Source organism: Haemaphysalis longicornis, unplaced genomic scaffold (assembly GCF_048455015.1).
Source record: "Haemaphysalis longicornis isolate Haplotype H1 unplaced genomic scaffold, Haemaphysalis longicornis Haplotype H1 scaffold_12, whole genome shotgun sequence".
Taxonomy (NCBI): Eukaryota; Metazoa; Arthropoda; class Arachnida; order Ixodida; family Ixodidae; genus Haemaphysalis; species Haemaphysalis longicornis.
This window is the reverse complement of record NW_027526225.1, coordinates 82,827,243-82,850,587: the sequence shown is the minus strand read 5'-3', so window position 1 is coordinate 82,850,587 and position 23,345 is coordinate 82,827,243. Positions and strand designations below refer to the sequence as shown.

The 23,345-nt window shown below is 50.8% G+C and overlaps 1 protein-coding gene, 1 non-coding gene and 1 pseudogene across 3 annotated transcripts in view; 1 reads left to right on the top strand and 2 right to left on the bottom strand.

Annotated features, from left to right (window-relative positions):
* The window catches only part of LOC144162888 (uncharacterized), a 66,613-nt gene extending 64,795 nt beyond the window's left edge, over positions 1 to 1,818 (top strand). Inside the window, exons 22-23 of the mRNA XM_077693604.1 lie at positions 118 to 150; positions 1,639 to 1,818. Of these exons, the coding sequence (XP_077549730.1) occupies positions 118 to 150; positions 1,639 to 1,656 (51 nt within the window). The 3' untranslated portion in view covers positions 1,657 to 1,818. The remainder of the gene's footprint in view (positions 1 to 117; positions 151 to 1,638) is intronic.
* A 1,082-nt stretch (positions 1,819 to 2,900) lies between these two features.
* Positions 2,901 to 23,345, bottom strand: part of LOC144162884 (tryptase gamma-like) — a 34,163-nt pseudogene continuing 13,718 nt past the window's right edge. The window contains exons 3-9 of the transcript XR_013320790.1: positions 15,590 to 15,886; positions 14,682 to 14,793; positions 12,726 to 12,945; positions 8,997 to 9,120; positions 7,513 to 7,675; positions 6,211 to 6,356; positions 2,901 to 3,380 (exon numbers count right to left, since the gene is read on the bottom strand). The product of XR_013320790.1 is annotated as a tryptase gamma-like (transcript). The remainder of the gene's footprint in view (positions 3,381 to 6,210; positions 6,357 to 7,512; positions 7,676 to 8,996; positions 9,121 to 12,725; positions 12,946 to 14,681; positions 14,794 to 15,589; positions 15,887 to 23,345) is intronic.
* Positions 18,603 to 18,766, bottom strand: LOC144163427 (U1 spliceosomal RNA). The gene has a single exon (XR_013320930.1). It is a non-coding gene; the product is annotated as a U1 spliceosomal RNA (small nuclear RNA).

Genomic DNA, 23,345 nt, shown 5'->3' with positions numbered 1-23,345 from the left:
GGCGTACGTCAAGAGCGGTGGCTCCGACGAAAGCGAGCCACAAGCGCATGCGCAAATGTGGAAGGTGCATTGTGCCTGACGAGTGCCACCGAAAATTTCCTTTTTTTTTCTGTGCAGGCACGTGAGGCGAGAAAACGCTGCCTGCTTGAGGTAAGAAGAACCCGCTCCATATTTAAAGACTATACTTTTTCTTGGGCTACTTAAACCCGAAACTTTTGGTCTGTCTGTCTGTATCCTATGTATGTCTCCTCTTATCCGTGGTTTCTCAGTGCTTTCGTTACTTTGAAGGTGTCTGCAGATTCAAACGCTTTTAAATGCGGATGCATTTCTTAGTCGGGGGTTGTCGTGCGTTGGCCGGCGTGCGCCTAGCAACAGCTGTGGCGCGCCTAGCAACCGGAGCACATGGTAGCTCGGGCGGGAGTAGCGGAGGGCAAGGGGAGTGGAGGAGCGCGCTCGGCGTGTGAGGGCGCTCGCATCGCGGAGCTCGGGCGGAGTAGCGGAGAGTGAGTGGAGAGGAGGAGCGCGCTCGGGCGTGTGAGGGCGCTCTCATCGCGGAGCTCGGCAGAGAGAGCTCGCGCGCGGGGCGGGCGTGTTGCGCGGGTCTCTCTCTCCTCTCCGCGTACCCTCTCTCCGCTCGCTGCGCTCGGAAAAATATGTCTACCATTCACGGGAGTTGCATTGATCTCGTGTTTACGCGAAACTGTGCCGCGCGTATGCTTCTCAAAGACCCTTTGACCGTGCACTTCAGCGACCACAAGGCGGTGATTGTGGCCGTCAGGTACAACGATAACACAAACAGGTGCTGATGAATGAATAAATGGTTACGTTCACACTCTCGTCTCTCTTCATTAAGTACGCCATTAATAATAATTACTCGCAGCGCACTCATCGGTGCACCCAATGCATTCGCGTTTCCGCACGATCCCCTTCGGGGAGGTGGGGGGATTTTTTTCACGGTCTATCATTGAAATGTGCAAGGGGGTATACCCCGCGAATCTCGCTATTCTACCAGATAGATAACATTGATGTTATCAATTATTGAGTAGCTTTCCCTTAATTCAGCCTACCCGCCGCGGTGGCTCAGTGGCTAAGGCGTTGCGCTACTGAGCACGAGGTCGCGGGTTCGATTCCCGGCCGCGGCGGCCGCTTTTCTGATGGAGGCGAAAAGCAAAAACGCCCGTGTGTACGAGATTTCGGCGCACGTTAAAGATCCCCAGGTGGTCAAAATTAATCCGGAGCCCTCCACTACGGCGCGCCTCATCGCCTTCGTTGCGTCGGCGCGTTAAACCCTACAATCAATCAATCAATTCAGCCTGTTCCCCCAGGCTCGTGAAAGTCTACTTATCCTAGGCTTCCGCCTATGCGGTTCGCCATTACCTTGGTAAATATATAGTAAACAACAGGAAAGTAGTCTGATATGCTTGCAATTCTAATGCTCTTCGACATGAAGAGCAATAACGCGCTCTCCGGTTTACTCAATATGTGTTATGCCCGTTGTTCTATAGCGCACCCCCGGTCATTACGGGTGCAACCGCTAGTTGCAAATAAATATATCTAGAGGTGCTAGTCTTGGGAAACACGCTTCCCATAGTTTCCACTTTGTTGATAACACTACGTTTTTTGTGTTTTCCTTTTCAGGGCTTCGAGGAAAATTGACCATCTTTGTCCTTCAAGCGTCGCTAAGAAAGACCCATTCGTCCATGACCAGCCACCGTCCACCTAGTTATGCGTGATTGTTTTTTGAATGTTCACAAAAAAAGAAGCAATAACAGCCAAACAGGACAAGCCATCCAATAAACACACGTTCTGTGCGGCTCATTTGTACCTTGTATGTCAACTATATTTTTTGTGACGTAGAGAAGCTGAAAGTACATAACCCAACGAAGCCCAATGTAGAACACGAAGGGAATCAAAATCACCCTCGTTTGCCCGGATCGAAATTGGAGTCCCGCGCCTCTTCATCAGCTATAAAACAACATTATTATAAATGTAAATGCAACTGGCCTGTCTAGAATCTCTCTTAACCAAACCTGTCGAGGTTTGCCCGCTAAAATATTTCCTAAATTGAAACGACTGAGCCAAATGACGACTGATTCTAGAGACGTCGCTAGCGTGCCTTCGGTGTACTCCTACCAACGCAAACCTAGGACCCTCCGGTTTCCATCACACAGGAACAGAGGAGGCCAGCACGCGTTCGGCCATGACGTCAAGCAACTTGGGAAAACGTACGTGGTGCTGGAAAGAGGAGTTTTGATGAGAATCGCGTGTTATGTAGGCCATGGATATGAATGCAGATTTGTGCATCCGGTGTAAAATTCTAGATACAAGCGTTTGCTTTTACTCTGCGCACTCCCTTCTGTTTTTTAAGCTAACAATTTCGACCCTGTGAACCCTATCCCGCTGAAATTATTAGAGGAGGGCCGGCCGGCCGGCCCGCCGGTCGAACAGACGGAAGGAAGGAAAAAAGTAAGGAAGGAAGGAAAAAAGTAAGGAAGCAAGGAAGGAAGGAAGGAAGGAAGGAAAGAAGGAAGGAAGGAAAAAAGGAGGGAAGGAAGCAAGGAAGGAAAAAATGAAGGAAGGAAGGAAGGGATGAAGGAAGAAGAAAAAATGAAGGAAGGAAGGAAAAAAGGAGGGAAGGAGGAAAAAATGAAGGGAATGGAGGGAGGTAGGGAGGGAGGGACAGTTTGAATGGAGGGAGAGAAGAGGTGGACACTTAACGCAAACAGCGCCACAGGCTACTGAAAACTTGAGATTTTCCACTTCACCTGGTGTCTCTATCGTAAGGTACGAGGAAATAACGTCAAAGGTTCATGGGCGGTGGCTTTTGTCGGCACCGCTTACTATATAACTTCATTATTTGAAGCTTGCTCGAAAATGAAAATCCCTTTGACTCGGCAAGCTTCGAATGAACCAAACTCTTATTTTCGCTTCACGGTCTCTCCCACCGCAGCATCCTGTCAAATAGAGCCAAAAAGGAGCCATCCAGCAATAATCGATGTTTTCCAAACATGTTGTGTCTTTATCGAGCCATCTTAATAGTTGTAAGAACCGGGGGCCAACACAAATATAGGGTCCGGAAGTTCAGGATAGCCCAGTTTCGCCGTCGTGTGGGGCAGCGCAATGACTTCGCTGCTGCGACGTGCGCGCACATTCCTCTGCGGGGCTTCCGACTGCGCTCCCAAGGGGTCTCGGGCGAAGTCGGGCGCTCATGGGTGGCCGCTGTTGGCCGACATCACGTCGCGCATCCAGCCCAGGTGCGGCGCCACCTTGGTGTAGATTCCGGGGTGGCGCGGCTCTCCGCAGCGCAGTCCACCCGAGACGACACCCGCCAGCTTCCATTTGCCGCCTTGCTTGACAACAAGAGGACCCCCGCTGTCACCCTGTTGCAAAAGTGTGTACCTGGATCAGGACGGTCTTAAAGGGGTAATCAAGACAAAATACAATTCCGTTCCGTTTAGATTTAAGTATCTCATCACCACCATCATCACCAGCTTGGAGATCTATGAGAGAGGCATAAATCTCCAAATATCCCGGTCCTGTGCTAACCGCGCCCAATTCATCCCCGCAAACTTCTTGATCTCATCTCAACCATCTAACCTTCTGCCGCCCCCTGCAACACTTACCTTCTCTAGGGATTAACTCTGTTACCCTTAATGACCAACAGTCATCTTGCCTTCGCATTACATGCCTACGCGCATTTTGTCTTCTTATTTTTTACTAATAAGTCCTTAACACGCGTTTGTTCCTTGACCCACTTCGCTCTCTTCTTGCCTCTCCACGTTACATCTATCGTCGTCCGTTCCACTGCTCTCTGAGTCGTCCCCAATTTAAGTTGAACCTTTTAGTGAGCCTCCAAGTTTCTGCCACGCAGGGGAGTACCTCACTCAGCAACAATATCTAGACACGAAAGATGGTTTTTAAGCAGAAAAACGCAAGAAATATAAAAAAACTTTCAAATTTCGCGCTATAAAGTTACGTAATATGGGCCAGCACTAAAAACAGTTTTCGGCGGGTTAATTGCCCGTTAGCATTCAAGTGATACCATCAAACGAAACTAAAGACCCCATTGCAATCGGTCAGCCATGTTTCTTCGCGGCGCCTTAGGTCGGGGGCCATCAATCACACAAACAAGACGCTGTGACATCACACGGAAGTTGCTAGAAAGTTGCGGTGGAGTCGCCACTGCTTCGCCTGTTTTCCTTAATATCTCTGTTACGTGTTTGAAGTTTGCTACGACATTGATATCATTGTTATCACGACAAACTGGTATTTTTTATTGAACCAACCTTGTTATTTGTCTTGAAGGCCCCTTAACCTGGCATAATTTGATGCCTACCGTGTTCAGTTGACAAATTTTAACAGAAAATTATCATCACCGTCATAAGCAACTCAATTTTTGTATACCGAACAATGATAGCACGTAAAGTAACTATCCCTGGTGAAACTTCTTTCGGGGTTAGGAAGTCGAGATCCTCGCCAACCTGCAAGTGGCGTAATATCTCCCCGTTCTGAAGGCGGGGGGGGGGGGGGGGGGGGGGGGGCGATAGTATTGGCGACGTTGGATGGATTTGTGGACGCAATAAAGCTACAAAGGGAGGCTGCACGATTCATGACTTTACGAGAGTCTTGGCACCGCTCTCTGACAGAATATACTGCTGCTATACGAAGAGGCTTGGTGACTACGCCATCGAGAAGCTGCCGATAAGAACAAGATCGGCGTACACGGGATAAGTTGTGCCGTATTGGCGCCGCCATACTCTTTTTTTTTCCGGCTCCGCAAACCGTGCAAGCAGCCATAATTTCTTCTCAAACGGCATCAGCCTTTGTGCAAGAACTACAAGGTCAAGGCTGCGGGAAAACCTGCTCTTGACCGCAAACCACTTCTCACCAAAGTACCGCAAAAGGCAATGCCGCCAAACTTCAATCTGTCAGAAAAGTAGCGCGGAAAATGTGTACACAAAATACTACTCCTTGTTTTTCGTGTTTTGTGCAGCAAAATTAAAACGAAGCATATATAAAAGCTGTCAAATCTAAGTAATTTCTGTAACTCCATAAGAGGAAAAATTTGACACTCATTGGGTTCACACTGACAGAAAACACCGTTCGAGCAGATTCTCCCAGCAACACGAAGCAGCGGGAACCCGGATCACGGTAATATATATAAGGGCGGCACAGCACGCATTTTATTAGAGTGCGCACGTAAACCCGACTTTCTACCCTTTCCAATCCCCCTCCCCTTCCCTGAACTGTGGCAGAACCTGATTACCAGCGACCATCTGGACGCCCAGCAACTCCTGGCGTCTAGGGCCTCGGTCGCCCATGGTCACCACATGGATCCCCTGACTGAGAAATCAGTCCTACTTCATGGCTCAATAAAAGTTTCGCACTACAACTACTTGTTTGTGTCACGAACAGGAGAGAGAGAGAGAGAGAGAGAGAGAGAGAGAGAGAGAGAGAGAGAGAGAGAGAGAGAGAGAGAGAGAGAGAGAGAGAGAGAGAGAGAGAGAAGGCTCTTTGCTGAAAAAGCAGAGAGGTTTGCCGGCGTTTACAGTCGCCTACATGTTTCTCTGCTGAGGTTTGGGGATGGGGGAAGAAAAGGCCCAAGAAAGAGCTGGGCAGGAAAGAAAAATAAAATAAAAAACTGCCGTGGACTTGGCGCGATAACGGACTTACACGCATTTGGTTTTCGTTCTGAGCTGGGGCGACATAATTTACAATTTTGAAATTAGGCCAATGTCATGCAAATAAGAGAACGAACTCTGTGGAGCTTGGCGCTGCTCCGAGGGGCCAATCCCATGTTCCTAAAATAAATCTTGAGAGTTTTTGCTCCCTGTTTTAGTCGTTCAATGTTTTCTCGGAGGAAGTGTGATCGCGCTTCCATGTAGGCGGCGCATTTTAATAAAATGTGTTCAACCGTTTCAACACAAGAACAATTATCCCAGTGCGGATTTTCATCGCTCCAAGGCGAAATAGGTAACTATTTTTGTATGCACAGTTCAGCCAAAGACGATGATACACCGTTTCCAGGTTGCGAGGGAGCTGTCTCGGGAGTTTCGATTTTCATTATGGGTCAATAGTGTGCATATTTTGCAAGCTATGGAGCAACCTGCAAAATATCACGAACAGGAAGCTTCATATGAACATTATAACCGCCACTATTAAGCCGCAAATGCGCGCGATTGCGCAAGGGGCCGCTGATGAAGAACTCACATGGCACGAGTCGTGGCGTCCGTCAGCGTATCCGGCGCAGTACATGAGGCTGTTGATAACACAGGTGCCGTTGTAGTACGCGGAGCACTCGTACAGGGGCAGCACGAGCACCGAGGCCTGCTTCAACTCGGGGCTCACCTCGGCTTCTTCGAGGTCGTCGTCGGTCGAAGAGCACAGAGAGATATAAGGAGAGGAGAGGACACGGAGGCCGCTCTGTGAATTAGCTAGAGTTTCTGAAAATCCTGCGTATCACCCTCAAGGGAAAAAGGAAGGGGGGTCATTAACAAAGTCAAGTTCTAGCTCTCAACTGTAACGGTGAGAAACGTTAGGCCCTGCCTGGGAGACCGGCCAAAACGCTATTAATGTCTTGATACAGCACATTACACGACGCTGACACATCGACAGATTCGCGGCATTTGTACCATTTGCCTACCCAGAAATGGAGACAAAATATTTTTTGGCGATGGAACGGAGTAAACACCGGACGACTTGTCACGTGTGATAGGCTGAGCTAAGAATTTACTCAGTGCTGTCGTTGGCTTGATAAGGAAAAAAAACTGTGATTGATTCCTCTGTCATATGAATCGGTAAAACACGAAAGTGAAATGTGCAGCGAAATGTGCAGCGAAAGGAGCAGCGAAAGGAGCATGATTCGTGTGCCGGCGGCTGTCTTGTGGGTGTGCTTGGTGAGCGACGTCCTGCTGGCGGGTAGCTTCGGCAAAGGTGCCACCATTTCGGTCCTGTTCCTTGGTTGGCGTGTACGGCAAACGGTTGCGTTGCACGAGCTCAGCCTGTGGAACGCGAGAGGCAGAGTTCGTAGCTTGGACCGTGAACGCGCGAACGCGCGAACGCGTTCCACTTCCCGCTGGCGTTTCTCTTCCCAGTCACGTTCGCGGCATTCGCCCATCGGCGTCGTTGCCTTTTTGCGGTGCGTAATGCAAGTTTTCTTACACGGGTCCAGCGCAATGAGAGACGACGCAGCTTACGCCCGATCGAGGCGCCAACTGTCGGCGGTCGTTAGCGTAATGAATCATGATGCACTACTTCGCTTCACCTCTCCTAGATGACAGTACTATCCGCGTCAATGACGCTTTTTCTGCCATTTCTCCTGTGTTCGTTGTACTGGCGTCACTTTCATGACGGATATGACGTCAGTGAAATCTTGGTGTATCCCGGCATAAAAAAGCATAGTGTTAAAACACTGCGCTGAATCCTTAAAGTGCAAACCCAGACTACCATCATTCTAAAAGACTCCGTGAAATAGTATGTAGTGCTACTGTTTGGCAAGCCAGACTTCCTTACCGCGGGTCGCTCCCCAACCAGTGACGTAGCAGGTGGTGTTGTCTGCCAGGTCATCCAGCTCCTCCAGACATATGGGCTGCACTTGCCTGTTGAGCGTCACGGGGGCGTTCAGCTTGATCAAAGCGATGTCGTGGTCCTTGCGGTTTTCAATCAGCTCTGCTCTCTGGAATGTCGAGGAACAAGTGGAACGGACCAGAGGAACTTCAGTAAAGCATGGTGTCGGGCTGGTTGGTGGGACATCGTTGAGAGAAGTCGAGGGTTTTACGTAAGACCATTTGGTCGGGTGACATGTTGCAGTATAAAAACGGAAACACCGACCAAAAGAAACTCTTAAAAACTTTAATATTTAAAGTTTTTAACAAGTTTTTAACGGTTCAAAGATTTTAACAACGGGCAAGAGTCCGTTGCATCCACGACTCTTGCCGAGCACGTGGATGCAACGTGCCATGAGATTGATTGGGATAATTCAAGAATAGTCGGCCAAGAAAGAAACTTGAAGTCGCGGCTTTATCTCGCGTCTTTAGGGATACAGAGGACACGTCAAACGATCAATCGAAATGAAGGAGCCCTTCCCCGTCATACACGCGCTACTTTCATCACGTGCTGAAGACCTTTCATCACGTGCTGAAGACACGCCCATGAACTTTATTTCACCCCATTGTGAACAAGGCTTCCGTAGCGAAGCCGAAACATCTCTTTTTGTTGTTTTTAAAGTTTTTAACAGTTTCTTTTGGTAGGTGTCTCCGTTTTTACGGCGACATCGTTGAGTGGATTGCGCTAGGACTTATTACGGAAACAAACACTTTAACGTGACGACAGCGCTATAGGTGACCGGTAAAAAGCGCAAAGGCTCACGGGTACGTCGTCTGCTCCCGCCACTTCCGGTTCGAGATCTCGCCAGGCCTCCCGTACACCAGCAGCTTTCAGGCGCATGTGTGCGTGTTGTTTATTTGTTACAGGGAAAAGCCCCTAGTAGGATTCATCGTTGTATTCATTGAATGCGCGCTGCATGAGAGTTTTCTTTTTTTGGCGGAAACAGATAAACAACAAGCGCACGCGCGCTTGAAAGCAGCCGGCGTACGGGAGGCCAGGAGAGCTCTCGAACCGAAAGTGGCCGACCTCTGCCGGAGCAGACAATGCACCCATGAGACTTTGCACTTTTTATCGGTCATCTATTCCAGGCGTCACCTGTACGACCTGCATGAGGACCAGCGGATCAACGAATCAAACACTCGATAGCATAGGATGACTAAATGCGGGTGAGGGAGGAAGACTCAAAGAGACAGAGAGAGAAAGCGTGAGAGAAAGAGGCAAGAGAAATCCTCGTCAACGCCTATTTCAGTGCTCAGTAAGCTTTAGTTTGTCGGTGTCAGTATTACCAGTTCCCTCAGATGTTTTCGATCAAGCTTGCCAATAAGCCGAGGGCTGTCGCTACGCGACCTCAGGGCTCGACGAATGGAAAAACAAAGCACCTGTCCACTCACGACAGTCATCTGGTATCCAGGATGGATGAAGATGGATTCCGCGTAGCGAAACTGCTGCGCGGGTTCGTCCTCGAAGAGGTAGTGCTTGCCCAAGTAGATGACCCAGTCTGACGGCTCCCCCCACCTGCGTGCACGTAGATTACAGTAAGCAAGATATCCGCAGGATGAAGGTAAACAGGATGAAGGTAAACGAAAAAAGTACGCGGTAATCCCTTATGGGAACCAGCTTCCACAAGGATTAAGGAGTGTCGCGGGCAGGTATGGTGTTACTGCGGTATTCTCAGCCCCGAATAAACTTTCCCCTGTCTGCCCCGCAATTGAGAAAAAAGCGAGGGCGCAGAACCGTAGGCGGAGCGGGTGCCAGGTGAACCACACCGTGTCCTGTGTACAGTGCCGGCTGGGGGTTGTCTACTGCCTACCCTTATCGTGCGGTTCGATGTATGTGGGCCATACTGGCCGATGCCTCAACACGCGCCCTGCGAGAGCACGAGAACAAACTAAAGGCTGAGAAAAGTGCGCATCTATCCGCGCACTGTGGCAAGTGCAAATGCAACCGATGCTTTGGAGATACTGAGGTGCTGCATCAACACAAAGATCGGCTTATCGGCTTACCCATTGGTCACCGGTGCCTTATCATCCACCATGCGGTTTCGATGCTTGTTTTGTGTTTTTTTTTTCTTTACAGGAATACTGACCTCTATGCTGCATACCTGATTAGCCTGCCACATGCGCTAAGCGTCTTGGGCGAAAACTTCTGGGTCTTGCCTCAGTTCTTTATTTGCGACACGAAATTTTCCGACCAACGAGAGGCTCACAGCTTCTCCTTAAAACGCTTTACAGCGCACACAAACACGCGTAGTACCTGGGACATTATAGACAAGATGATATCAGCGACATTTCTTAATACAACAAAGCCACGGATGGGTGATTTACAATGTGTTTTTGTACCGGGAGACATAAAACGCTTCCACAATCTCCCTCGAAGTCTGGTTATCATGCGCGTACAAAATAACTGTTTTCAAAGAGAGGTGATGTGCAGCCACACTCTTTGCAATGCGTCGCTAAGTGAGTGAACGAGCGCACTCTCAAACTCGATGCAAGTTCCCTTAAAGGAGCCATGAAGAGAAAACAAAAGTTTGTTTTATTCGAAAGATTAGGTGTTTCATAGTACCCTAAGCGCTTTCCCGGAAGCAAATGATGCTTTATTCACTGAAAAATAAGGCAATTTAAGCCAAAATTTTAAATCTCCCGCCTAAATTGCACATTTCGTGACGTGAACAATGGCGTCATACAAGCCGGTCCATGAAACAGATACTTAGTATGTCGACTCCATATAGCACCCGCACGCGGGAATCAAACAGGAACCGGGCGGCTATTTTAAAAATACTAGTAAAACCTAGTGCACCCGCAGCCCGGAAAGCGACCATGCCGCGATAGCTACAACAGACGAACGCCCAGCCGTCGGCACCGCTGCCTCGTCAGCCCCGTCGCGACGAACGAATACAGACTGGTACGTATGTGCCGTATTTTTGTTACGGTTAATAATAGTTCAATTTCAGTAGCAGTATCGCTTATGCCAGTTGGCCGGTGCCGTGTATGGAAAGCCGTTCGCGCGAGCTCTCTGCTTCGACCAGAAAGATACGAGCGTCAATGCGCGGTGTGTACGGCATTTTTTCCCCCCAAGGTCAGAGCGCTTTGACGGCGATTTGACGAAGTCGGCGACGAGCGCCAGCATGTTCCAGGAGTGAGCTAACGTAAGGGTCCCTGCCGTAATCACTTCCTCGGAAATGAAGCGAGCAGACTCGTACTTCCTTTAGCTCTCTTTCTCCTCCGTTTGCAAAGTTCACAAAACGTAGCCACTTGCTTCGCCGAGGTTCGTCGTTGGGCAGCACATGAAAGGAGATCTCCTCACCGGCGGGGATGTCGCACTCCCTCGACGATTTGTCCGTACTACATGGACATTTCAAAACGTAGCAACGAAATTTCATTGTAAAGTACTCGAACAAACTGAAGTTTTCAGTGGTTGTAAACTGGAAACGAGCTCCTAACAACAGCAGCAAGCCAACACCATTCCGAAACTTCTGCGACGACTGTCACTATCTCGTCGCTGCTTGCTGTTCCTTACTCCCCTCGTTTCTATTTTTACCTTTGCTGGTTGGCGATATGACGGCAAACCTCCTGTGAAGGGATTACGATACCAAGCAAGGTCGCGGCTGTGCGTGCTGGGACGGTTCGTTGACCCCGAAGAGCCTCGAACCCGAATATTCGTCTGCGCGACGGTGGCGACGGCGAGATGTCGAGTTCGGCTGGCAGTAGTTTAGTACGCATTGGCGTACACGCTTGCGTGTTTATTCGGAACTTCAACCGTTTACTCCACCGTTCTTAGTGTCATAAAAGGAATGTGCAGTATGTTTAACGGGCATATAGCTCCCTATGCAAACTGGTAAGCCCTGCCTATTGCGTTTGCTTTTGCCGGCCTCCGCCAATCGCAGAGCCTTCTCATGTGTCATCATAGGTTCTGTTGCGGGAAATGAGCTGGTGGGTCGCATGGTCATTCCCTTTTTTCCTAATTATGTAGCTTATTTGAGCGACGTTTGTGTTAAAAGTGGTGTCAGTATGGTTCTAACGAGGCAATCTTTCGAATGAACCAAACTTGTGTTTTCTCTTCATGGCTCCTTTAAAGGGACCCTGCAACACTTTCAATAAGCGCTTTCCCTCTTTCAATCGCCCCTCGAACCTTTGCGAAAGCTATAGTTATTGCCAGCACTGAGTGGCACTGCGTGATTTGCTCGTCGCACCAGATACGCCTTCCATTTATGCTTTGTTCTTGTGGCTTTATTTTTAAAGTTGCTATCGAAAAGCGTTCATTGCTGCAACTGAAGGAAAACCGGCCAGCAGCTGCTACATGGCGTTAGTGACCTAATTCGGGCCGTCGAAGGACGTCAAGACCGGGAAAAAGAGAAAAAACTCCCCCCACCTTCGGGATCGTGCGGAAATGCGAATGCATTGGGTGCACCGATGAGTGCGCTGCGGCAAGCAGTCACGGAGAGAGGCGCGCGCTCCACTGCATTTATATATATTTTTCCGAGCGCAGCGAGCGAAGAGAGGGTACGCGGAGAGGAGAGAGAGACCCGCGCAACACGCCCGCCCCGCGCGCGAGCTCTCTCCGCCGAGCTCCGCGATGCGAGCGCCCGCACACGCCCGAGCGCGCTCCTCCTCTCCACTCACTCTCCACTACTCCGCCCGAGATCCGCGATGCGAGCGCCCTCACACGCCCGCGCGCGCTCCTCCTCTCCCCTTGCCCTCCGCTACTCCCGCCCGAGCTACCACCTGCTCCGGTTGCTAGGCGCGCCACAGCTGGCGCGGAGAGATAACACCTGCGGGGCGCACGCCAGCCAACGCACGACAACCCCCGACTAAGAAATGCATTCGCATTTAAAATCTTTTGAGCGAGTCTGCAAGTTATCTGATGGCCATAGGGCAGTAATTTTTGGCTGAGGTACGTTGCGACCCTTTAGTCTAAGTACTGGGTATGATGGGTGACTACGTTCTGCAAGCATTTAAGATTTCAAAAACAAGTTGAAAAAAGTGTTGCAGGGTCCCTCCCTTTAATCTTATACTAAGGAACCTTCCGGTTTGTCCAATGCACCCGTGCCCGCACCGCAAGGGTATCTCGTATACCACATTTTTTCGCCTAAGAGCACCTCCGGCGGCCATGGCTTGACTCACGTGCGGAAGCAGTGCGCGGCCGACACGAGCCAGTGGCGGTCGAGCAGCGAGGCGCCGCACTTGTGGCCGTACACGGGGTCCTCGGCCAGCCTGAGAGAGGCCTGCCAGGGCCACCCTTCGGGCTTGGCCTTGCTGCCGCCCACGATGTACGCGTCGCCGTGGAACCGGACGGGGTCCACGAACGGCTGACCGCACACCGGCTGCCCGCCGGTCTCGTAGCCTGCACGAGGCAATGCCGGCCGTGCAGCTTTCGTCGCATGAAAAAAAGGACGCGGAAACTATCTAAAGCACCGGCCTTGTTGCTGCAAAGAGACATCAAAAATTGGCGGCAAACAAAAATAGAGGTATGAAGAAAGACACGCTCATACGGCTCGTACAAACCTCCGTAACAATGAATGGGATTTGGATTACCAGTTAACGCGCCCAACGAACGCTTCAAAGCACTATAGGCATCAACAACTCCATTGAAGAACTAAATGAAGCGCGACAAACAGCCCAACTGGAACGCCTATCTAAAAGCAAAACCGCAAGACACATTCTGCAGTCACGAGGAATCCGAAGCGGCAGTTCCCTCCCACGCGAACGGCGAAAATACATTCGCATCCCGCCACTACCAAGAAATGTGCACCCCGAGCTATACGTGCAAAGGAGACAAGCTAGAGCACGTGCCCTTGACAAACGTTTCCGAAACCATTGTGAGCCACGGGAGGTTGTCTGCGTTGATGCTGCCGACTACTACGACGGCGGCTCTTGTCTCAGCGCCACGGCAATTGCAGTCGTCAGCAATGAAAGTCATAATAGCGTCAGCATCCACGCCGGCCAGAGATCCCACTCAGGGCGAGGAAATGGCGCCAAGCTCTTGCTATAAATTCTACCCGAGCAACCACAATCATACGCGATTCCAAGACGCGATTCCATCTACGTGAAAGGAAGGATCTCCCCTACAGCTGCCTCACTTTCAGAGAAGACTACTAACCAAAGAAAAATTCTTTTGATATGGACTCCGGCCCACTGCGGTTTACAGGGGAGTGAACTAGCCCACGCAACCGATCGAGCTCTGGTCAACCGAGCTGTGTTCCCTACGACGCCACCACAACCACCGCCATCCCCACACGAGACCGCACAGGAAAGCCAAGAACAAGCACACATTATTAGATCTCACAAAGACAGGCTAGTCACATACAGGGGTACAGTTAGCCAGATGCAACTATCCACCGGCCCACCACACCCTTTCCAAGAAAGAGGCAGTCACGTGGCGACGTTTGCCGACAAACACTTTTCCAAGCCCTGTTTCCCTGAACCGCTGCTATCCAGGCCTTTACTCAAACCTCTGCACTTTGTGTAACAGCAGAGCCGACCTACACCACATGATATGGTCCCGCCATGAGCTCCAAAAAAATACGACCGGCTGTAATAGCAAATTCTACGTAAATACACTTAAAAGATACAAAATTAAGACTGTGTAACAATGGGAGACTGTTCTGCTCAGTTCCAAACCGGAGGCACAACTGACAGCAGTCCGGATGCTCGAAGCCGCCGCGAGGATCTAAGGAATCCTGGCTGACGTCGTCTACCCTTCAGAACCCAATCTCGGGCATAAAATAAAGTCTCTCTCTCTCCTCTCTCTCTCTCTCTCTCTCCTCTCTCTCTCTCTCTCTCTCTCTCTCTCCTCTCTCTCTCTCTCTCTCTCTCTCTCTCTCTCTCTCTCTCCTCCTCTCTCTCTCTCTCTCTCTCTCTCTCTCTCTCTCATCTCTCCTCTCTCTCTCTCCTCTCTCTCTCTCTCTCTCTCTCTCTTAGTTGGGCGCTGAACTGTATGGTTCTGCCTCGACCCCAGTCCCTGCTCGTTTATCCTCCTCTTTCGTTCCATCCCCGCCACATAGCAGCAACTTATATCCTGACGGCGCAGTGTGCCGCTGCGTGACGTGTTTGGGCCTACCCAGATGTTCAGCAACGTACCACAGCCTTCTTCATCGGTGCCGTCTCCCGCAGTCATCGTTACCGTCACACTTCTTGCCTTCCTCCGTGCACTGGCCGTTCCTGCACTCAGCTCGTCATCCCTTGCAATCACCTGCCGCAGTGTGCACAGTCATATAGACTTACATGTCAACTCTGGGGCCAGCTACCTGCGAGTGGATTGACTCGTGGAAAGACGCCCTGTTCGCAATGAGTTCTTTGCCGGTGGTGGCATACTAGCCTTTGATGCCCAAAACCTAATTTTTAGCTTACGTTTGTGAAAGCAATTTTACGATCTAAAAGGACTTCCGACATCACAAATATGAAGTCAGAAAAATATTTGGTTCATTAAGACGAACACCAGGACACACTGGGCACTGGAAACACTGGGAACTGGCCTGCCCATATATCACTTGAACAAGAGAGCTACCTTGATCAGCCTGATTTACGGTTCAAGTGAAGATAACAACGTAAAGTTTGCATTTCTATCATTTGTCAAACTAGCGAAATTGCCCGATTTCGCCTACCTGTTCGATGCGAGCTGACACGCATTAACAATACTTTTTTTTTTCACGGAAGTACGTGCTGCCCTCTCCTTTTTTTAATTTTTGAAGGTCTGGAACCTTTGCCTGTCTACAGATGGTGTTACATGTCGAGAAAAAAAAAAAAAAAAAAACAAGTGCGAGAGAAAAGGAAATAGTGGTTGAGTTGTTGCATCTGAGCAACATTGGGCCATCAAATAGTTAGCATGAAACTCTATGATTGGCAGAGCGCTCGGACTTCTCCGTTACTCACTTGGTACGCAAACGAAGATCGGGGTCACGTGACTAAGGCACGAAACAAATGATACGTAACAGCCGCAAAGCTGGGTTCCAGCAAGACCGATAGCCGCCTGCCCACGTGGAACCTACCTCCCACCGGAGCGTCGGTGAGGTAGTAGCGCGCGACGAATCCCAGACCGGCGTTCCCAGCTTTCCAGAGGAGAAGACGAGAGTGGCGGCAGTGTTGGCCGGCAGCGCGTAGTCCCGGGGAAGCAAAGGCCCGCACCAGCGCACCAGTGGCGCAGCTGCGGCCGGCTGGCCTGATGCGCCTGGCGGCTGCTTGCCGAGGCCCTGCGGGAGCGACTCTCCCGCGTACAAGGCCAATCTGTCTCGAACGCAGTCCAGGGAGTCCTGCAGCGAGAACTCTTCGAACGCCAAGTTGATGACCTGCGTTCATGGACCAATGTTAGCCCTAAGTTGTACTGGGGCAGAAAAAGTTAGATGTGGCGAGATTATTCGTGCGAAAAGGGCGAAAAGGTACGAGAACATGGTACGAGTTCAGAACCCCCCCCCCCCCCCCCCGATATTTTATAAATGGCTTCCCCCCCCCCCCCTCCTTTCGCCTTTTTTTTTTTCAGCTGACGCTTTTTACTCCCTTCACCTGTAAATTAAATGTAATATAATGGGATAAATGAAGAAAAAAAGATATTGTTTATGCGCAGACTACCATTTTATTTATTTTTTCTTTCCGGCGGGGCATTACACCACCCGAACAATCTGGCAACCCCGCTGCTCACAGTACATACTCATCGAGGTCGAACCAGAATAATGCCATCCGATCGCGATAAGTCTATTAGCGAGTTGCTGCTGGGCGGCAAAAACGCACGAGAAATTAACATGAGTCGGAAGTCGGAGGCGATGCTTCCAAAACGCTATAGTTCATACCACAAGCTGCATGCAGCACTGTGGAGGCTACATTGTTGTCAAAAGAAAAAAAACGCCCACTCAGGGCGCCTAACTCACTGTGAAGGGGGTTTTAAAAGGACCTTCCAATCTCCCCTCTCGGCAGGTGGAATCGCAAGGCACCGGCGCCTATTCTCGCTTTCCTTCACTGTGAGTTATGCGCTTTCAGTGGGCCTTATATGGACAACAATGTAGCCTCCACAGTGCTGCATGCAGCTTATGGTATGAACTAGAGTCACTAAATAACCGTATATAGTGACACTAGTATGAACTATAGGCTTTATCAGAAGGTCCCTTTCATACTCCCCGCCCTCAGTCCGTCAACTTGCCAATGAAAGTTACGTCCGTGGTAAGCACAAGTACGCCGCTTCAATTCGGAAACCGCACCAACGTTACTACTTAATCGACGCCATTGAAGCCATTCAGAATCGCGCGGCTCGCTTCATAACTTCCCAGTACGATTTCCACACAAGTATTACTAATATAAAGTTATCTCTGCACCTTAACTCATTGGATTTTAGACGAAAGATAGCACGCCTCTGCCTGCTTCACAGACTGTATTTCAATTTTTCCTGATTTACATGGCTCCCTGCTTCTTCCACCAATTCGAACTTCGCGCCGTATTTTCTATTCCGTGAGTGTTCAAAATCTAAAAGGTTCGACACAGGCTTTTAACAAATCATTCCTTCCGTTAGCGATTGATGATTGGAATCGGCTTCCAAATCTAATAGTCAGTGAACGCCATCCCCTAAAGTTTAGGGCATTACTCGAAACATTTCAAAATCGTACCGTCGTAATGTATATATGTGTATTAATTGTTGTGTAATCAGTTGTGTGTTTTTTGTGCTGTAAAACTACTTTGAAATTATTCAGTTATTAGTTTTTGTGTAACCAGTTGTATTTTTATCGTTGCACTGTAATCCCACTTTTGTAATTCTATTTTGCTTGGTGTTCTTGGTAAATGCCTTTGTGTATGGTTTGTTCTACCCCCCCCCCATGTGATACCCCGTCAGGAGTCCTTATGGATAAATAAATGATGATGGTGATGACGATGATAGACGCTGCGGCATATCCGAATGGCTCTGGTAACAGCGCGACAGATACACTGCGCCCGTCATTCCCTGAGAGGGGCGCAGAAGATTCAGGGGAAAGTCATCCAATTATAGTCAGTTTCACTGCCCGAAGCATGAACTCGGCTCGGCTCGACTCGGCTTGGCTCGGCTCGGGTCGGCATGAACTCGGCTCGGGCGAGTTGGTATTTATTCCATAATAAACGTTGACTGCGCAGAGAAGAGGCGATCACAACAGAAAGGTTACACGACATAAAATTAGACTAGAGAGTTTTAGTAGTCCCTCCGTTCCATCCGGTACGTAGTTAGCGTGTTGACCGGGACCCGTCTGGGCACTTGGGCATTCGTCACGGTAGGGGGATTAGTTCCGCTGGCCTGCCTTCGCCATGTCCGCGCCTCCTCGCCCTTCCGCGCGCGCAGGCGCAGACGGGTCCCTGCCAACCCGGTAGCAACGTACGTGACGGACTGCTAAAACAGTCCGTTCCGTCATGTACTATTATGAGCAATATGAAAGGGAACACGGGAACGCGTACAAAACACCCTCAGACCCAGATATGAGTGATACGCAGCGGCCGCCGTCCGAAACTAAGTGGAAAGGGGGACGCTGTTCTAACAACTGTTCCCATTCCCGCCGTGCGTCTTATCGGCTGTCCGACGATACCATATTATCGGTGAAATGACGTAAGCTGCGGCTTTGTAGAAATGCCAGCGTGGTAGGGGTGCCGACAGTTAGTGGAAGAGCGCCCTCCTTTCCCCCTTCGTTTTTCACAGCGCCATCCGCGTATCGCTCCGAGTCTGTTTCGAGGCTGTTTGCCACGCGTTCCTGTGTTCCCTTTCATATTGCTCATAATAGTACGTTGTTACCGGGTTTACCGGGGCCCGTCTGCGCCTGCGCGCTCGGAAGGGCGAGGAGGCGCGGACATGGTGAAGGCAGGCCCGCGGAACTAATCCCCCTACCGCGACGAATGCCCAAGTGCCCAGACGGGTCCCGGTCAACCCGGTAACAACGTTCACGACGGTACGGACGGACTGTTAAAACGCTCAGCGCAGAGTGACGCGACGCGCATCATGCACCACCACACGTCATGCACACACTGCCATTGTATCTTACTTTGGATTTGCATAGGGAAGGGGGGAGAGCGCGCACGCAGTCCCCCACTACCAAAAATTACATGACCCATCTACCCCAGTTTGGGGAAGTGGCAGGGGTCAACACGAGCGGAGTGCAATGCACGTGCCTCGCCCTGGGAGCGCACCCGTCCGGATCAGCGCAACTCCGACACCAGGTAAGTATACCCCCAAATGTCTGCCATTTTGACGCCACCAGATGGAGCACAGACAGGTGCGCCGGTGGCTTCACTGACACTTATTCTAATTAAATCACTTTAGAAGAAATTTATGGCTTTCACACAATATTTTTTCTAAAAATATACGCGGCTTTTCTCATTGTTTTAATCAAGTGTTGCTTTCAACAACACAGAAAGAAAATAAAATAGCTTTTAATAGAACGCCTGCGCGGGGTAAGTTTGCAGAACAGTTTATTGTAGCGAGTGCTTCTTTTACCAGAACTGACACTCATCTAAGGAAGTAGCGAAAAGTTAACCTTCAAAAATCAGTGGAAACGAACTAAAAGGGGCCTATTCATAAACCCAGCAAATAGCGTTTTTTTTTAGGGGCGAAGCTCCTAAAGCCACGGGTCTGTCCATCCCTTGTGTCTCGTGGTACGTGACCGCCGCATGCTTTCGGAGATGTCGCAAAGTGGGCCGCGTTGCACGCGCAAGAACCGGCTGCAACCGGCAGCGCAAACTCGGCACCGGGAGTAGTAGTAGTAGTAGACTTTATTGGAGCCCGAAAAGACGGCGGCACCTTTAAGTGCCGGACGGGGCGGTTCCCTGCTCACGGGACCCGTATGTGGCCAGCAGCTCCTGGCCCCTGGCCGCTAGCACAAGTTGAGTCTGCAGGGCGGGGCTGGCCAGCAAGGTCTCCCATCGCTCGTGGAGTGGGGGTGGGGGGTTGGGGAGGGGGGTGGGGGGTAGGGGTGCCTGGGGTTTAGTGCACTCTGCGATTATGTGTGCAAGAGTGCCAGTGCTGTTGTTGCAAAATGGACACGTGTCCTCTTCTTTCTCGGGATACATTCTATGTAACAGGACGGGGTGCGTGAGCGACCCTGCCTGTAGTCTCCTGAGTATTGTTTGCTGGTCCCTCGTCAGGGTGCGGTGTGGCTCAGGAAGGGTGCACCGCTCTTCTCGATATGATCTCGTTATATATCTGTACGTGAGCACTGGGGTTGGGGTGTCTGCGTCGTGCCCTGCCCGGAGGGTCATTGCTCGGGCGTGGTAGTCGGCGATGGTGTTGCCGGCTACCTTTGAGTGGGCGGGCACCCACGTGAGCTCTATGGCTCTCCCCGGTGCTCGTTTCTTGGAGATGATTGCAGCCGCCACTGAGGAGATCGTCCCCCTCCGGTAGTTGCCGTACGCTCTTTTGGAGTCTGTGACCACTACCTCTGCCCCCGGTTGAACCAGTGCTAGGGCTATGGCCACTTCCTCCGCCGTCGTTGGGTCTTTGGTCTTTATTGCGGCGCTGGTAACAAGCCGCTCCCTGTCAGTCACGACTGCTGCCGCGCGGTCGCTGCCTTTCTGTAGTGAGGCGTCGGTGTACAGGACTCCTGGGTGTCCGTCTAGTTGCTTGGAAACGGTTAGTGATCTTGCTTCCCTCCTGCCATCGTCCTTCCCAGGGGTCATGTTACGGGGAAGGGGCTTTGTGTGTATGACCTCTTTCCATTTCTCGGTCAGGGGCGTTGTTGTAGGCATTGGCTCTATGCGCCATCCTATTTTGGTGAGTATTACGCGTCCGTGGGCCGTCTGGCTTAGTCGGACGCGCTGACTAGAGAGATGGGCCTCTGTCAACTCATCGACCGTGTTATGTAAGCCCATGGCTTGCAACCGGTTGGTTGACGAATAAATAGGTATGCCTAGGGCCTGTTTCGTTGCCTTGCGGATAATCGTGTCTATAGTATTCTTCTGCGTTTTGGTGAGAGTGAGGTAGGGGACCGAATATGTAATTCTCGAGATTATGAAGGCTTGTACCAGTCGGATGGCGTCGTCCTCCTTCAGGCCTCTGTTCCTGTTAGCCACCCGACGGAGCATGGATAGAATTTTGTCTGCGCTGTTCTTAATTTTGCCTACTGCAGCATGCGCCTTGCCGTTGTTTTGCAGGAGGAGACCGAGGATCCGGCATTGCTCTGTTGGTTTGATCACCGTACCATCTATTGTGACTGAAATGGTTGGTGGCGGGGTCTTTTTGGGTTTTCCTGGCAGGACCATCAGGAGCTCAGACTTCTGTGGTGCACAGCTCAGACCGCATGACTTGGCATAGTCGTGGACTGTAGACGCTGCCAGCTGGAGGGTTTCTTCAATCCACCAGTCCGATCCGGCTCGCTCAGTCCATATCGTGATGTCGTCTGCATAGAAGGCATGTCCTATGCCTTCTATCTGCTCGAGCATGCGGGGCAACGGTAGGAGCGCCAAATTAAAGAGCAGGGGTGATAGAACTGCCCCCTGCGGGGTGCCCCGCTCCCCAAGCTTAATAGGGTCCGACCTTTCGCTGCCAACCGCGATGCTAGCCGTTCTTGCGGCGAGAAAGTTATTGACATAACCGTAGGCCCGTTGTCCGCACCTCGTCTTGTTCAGGTTTGTAAGTATGCTGGCGTGGGTGACGTGGTCGAATGCCCCTTTCAGGTCGAGGGCTAGGATTGCCCTTGGGCTGTTTCGGGTAGCCTTCTTGATGACCAATTCCTGTAGTTGGAGCATGACATCTTGCGTGGAAAAGTGCTTCCGAAAGCCGAACATGGTTCCAGGCATTTGTCCCGTTTCCTCCAAGTGGGCTTGTAGTCTGCGCAGGACCATCCTCTCCATCACTTTTCCAACGCAAGAGGTGAGCGAGATTGGGCGCATGTTTTCTATGGAAGGGGCCTTGCCGGGCTTGGGGATAAAGCGGACTTCCGCCTCCTTCCATTCCGGCGGTAGCTGCGAGCTCTCCCATGCGTTGTTAATATGCTCTAGGAGAGTCTGCGCCGTCTTACCGCTCATGTTGGTCAGGAGTTTGTATGTTATAGCGTCCTTTCCTGGGGCGCTCTTCTTATTGCTCTCGTCGATAGCTAGCCAGAGCTCCGAGATGGTGAATGGTCTGTCCAGGTCTTCATTTTCGGGTCCTTCATATCCCTCCGGGGTTGGGTACTGTACTTTTTCCGTTTGGAGATATTTGTCTGCTAAAGCCTTGAGTAGTCTGCTGCCATCACCATCGTACGTGTTTAGCACCTTCGTCAACGTACGGTTGGTTGCTGTTTTATTTCCTGTAGGGTCGATGAGGTATCTTAACAGCCTCCATGTCTTCCCCACTGAGAGTTGGCCTTGAAGACTGTCGCATAGTTTCAGCCAATTTTCTTTGCTAAGCTTTGCTGCATATTCGGATATTTGCGTGTTTAGTAGGGCTATGCGGCGGGCTAGCTTTCTGTTGCGCTTCTGCCGCTTCCACCTTTTGGTTAACGAGTGTCGGGCTGCCCACATGTGAATGAGTCTGGTGTCGACAAAAGGCGTCTGCGTTGTCGTCGTGATTGTTTGCGTGAACTTCTCAAGTGCCTGCTTTTGTTTGTCGGCCCACTCCTTGTATGACTGTCCTTCTGCTATTCCGTCATCGGGTTCCTCCTCGACATCCTCTTGCTGGGTGTATTTTCGCATCTTGTCCCAATCAGTGATTCGTACTTTTCCTAACTTGGCTTGGAAGTTGGGTCCCCGTATCGTGATGGTGATGATGCTGTGGTCTGATCCCAGGTCTTCGTCCTCGCACTTCCATGTGACGTCGAGCGACCCACTCAGCCACGACAGGTCGGGTGTAGTGTCTCTTGCTACGCTGTTCCCTCTTCGCGTTGGAATCCCTGGTTCGTTCAATAGGGCCACATCTTGGTCCTCCATTGTTTTGACGAGAGCTTTGCCTCTCTTTGATTGAAATTTATACCCCCATAGCGTGTGCGGGGCGTTGAAGTCGCCGAGGATCAGGAGCGGCCTGGTCCCCGCCAACCTTTTCGCCTCTTGCACAACGCGGTCGAAATCATATTGCTTCTGAGACGGTCTGCAGTAAACGCTCATTATGAATACGTTACTCTTGCTTCCAATTTCTCTTGCATGTACTTCGATGAGTGTGTGCTCACATCCTGCCTGAGCCGTGACGTGTTGGGTTGCCGCCACGTGATTCTCTACGAAGATTGCAGTGCCCATTCCTGTGGGGTCGGTGTATGTAACATACCCCGGGATTTTCGGTCTTCCGTTTGTTTCCTGTAGTGCTATGATGGCAGGTTGATTTTCTAGTGTGTTCATAAATAACATAAGCTCCGTATCTTTGTTTCGGATGCCTCTGCAATTCCATTGAAATATCGCTGTGGGCTTCCTGGTTCCCCCTCGCTTACTGTTCCTGTTTATTTTCTGCTTCATCCTTGTTGATCATATCGAGCCGGCCACGTCGTTTTGCTATGGCCTCTTTAATCCTTTCCGTCCGGTCGCGTTTCAGCGATGCGGATTTCATCCTAACTTCAATCGCGGCAACTCGCGATACCTGTCTTTCGTGTTTCGCTTCTAGTGTGTTAAGGCGGTCTTCTATCCGTCCTAATGCCGTCAGGATCGCAGACTCCCCTTGGGTAAGTTGCGTTTGTTCCGCGGCTTTTGGCGGTTGTGCAATTTGCTTGTTGGCTGGGGCTTCTTCGGCCTCCATTGCCTCCTGCTTCTGGTCTGGCTGCTCTGGCGTCTTGTCGTTAGTCGGAGGGGGTGACCTCCTGCGCGGTATTTTGCGTGGTCCTTCAGCTACAGCTGCTGTCCCTTCCT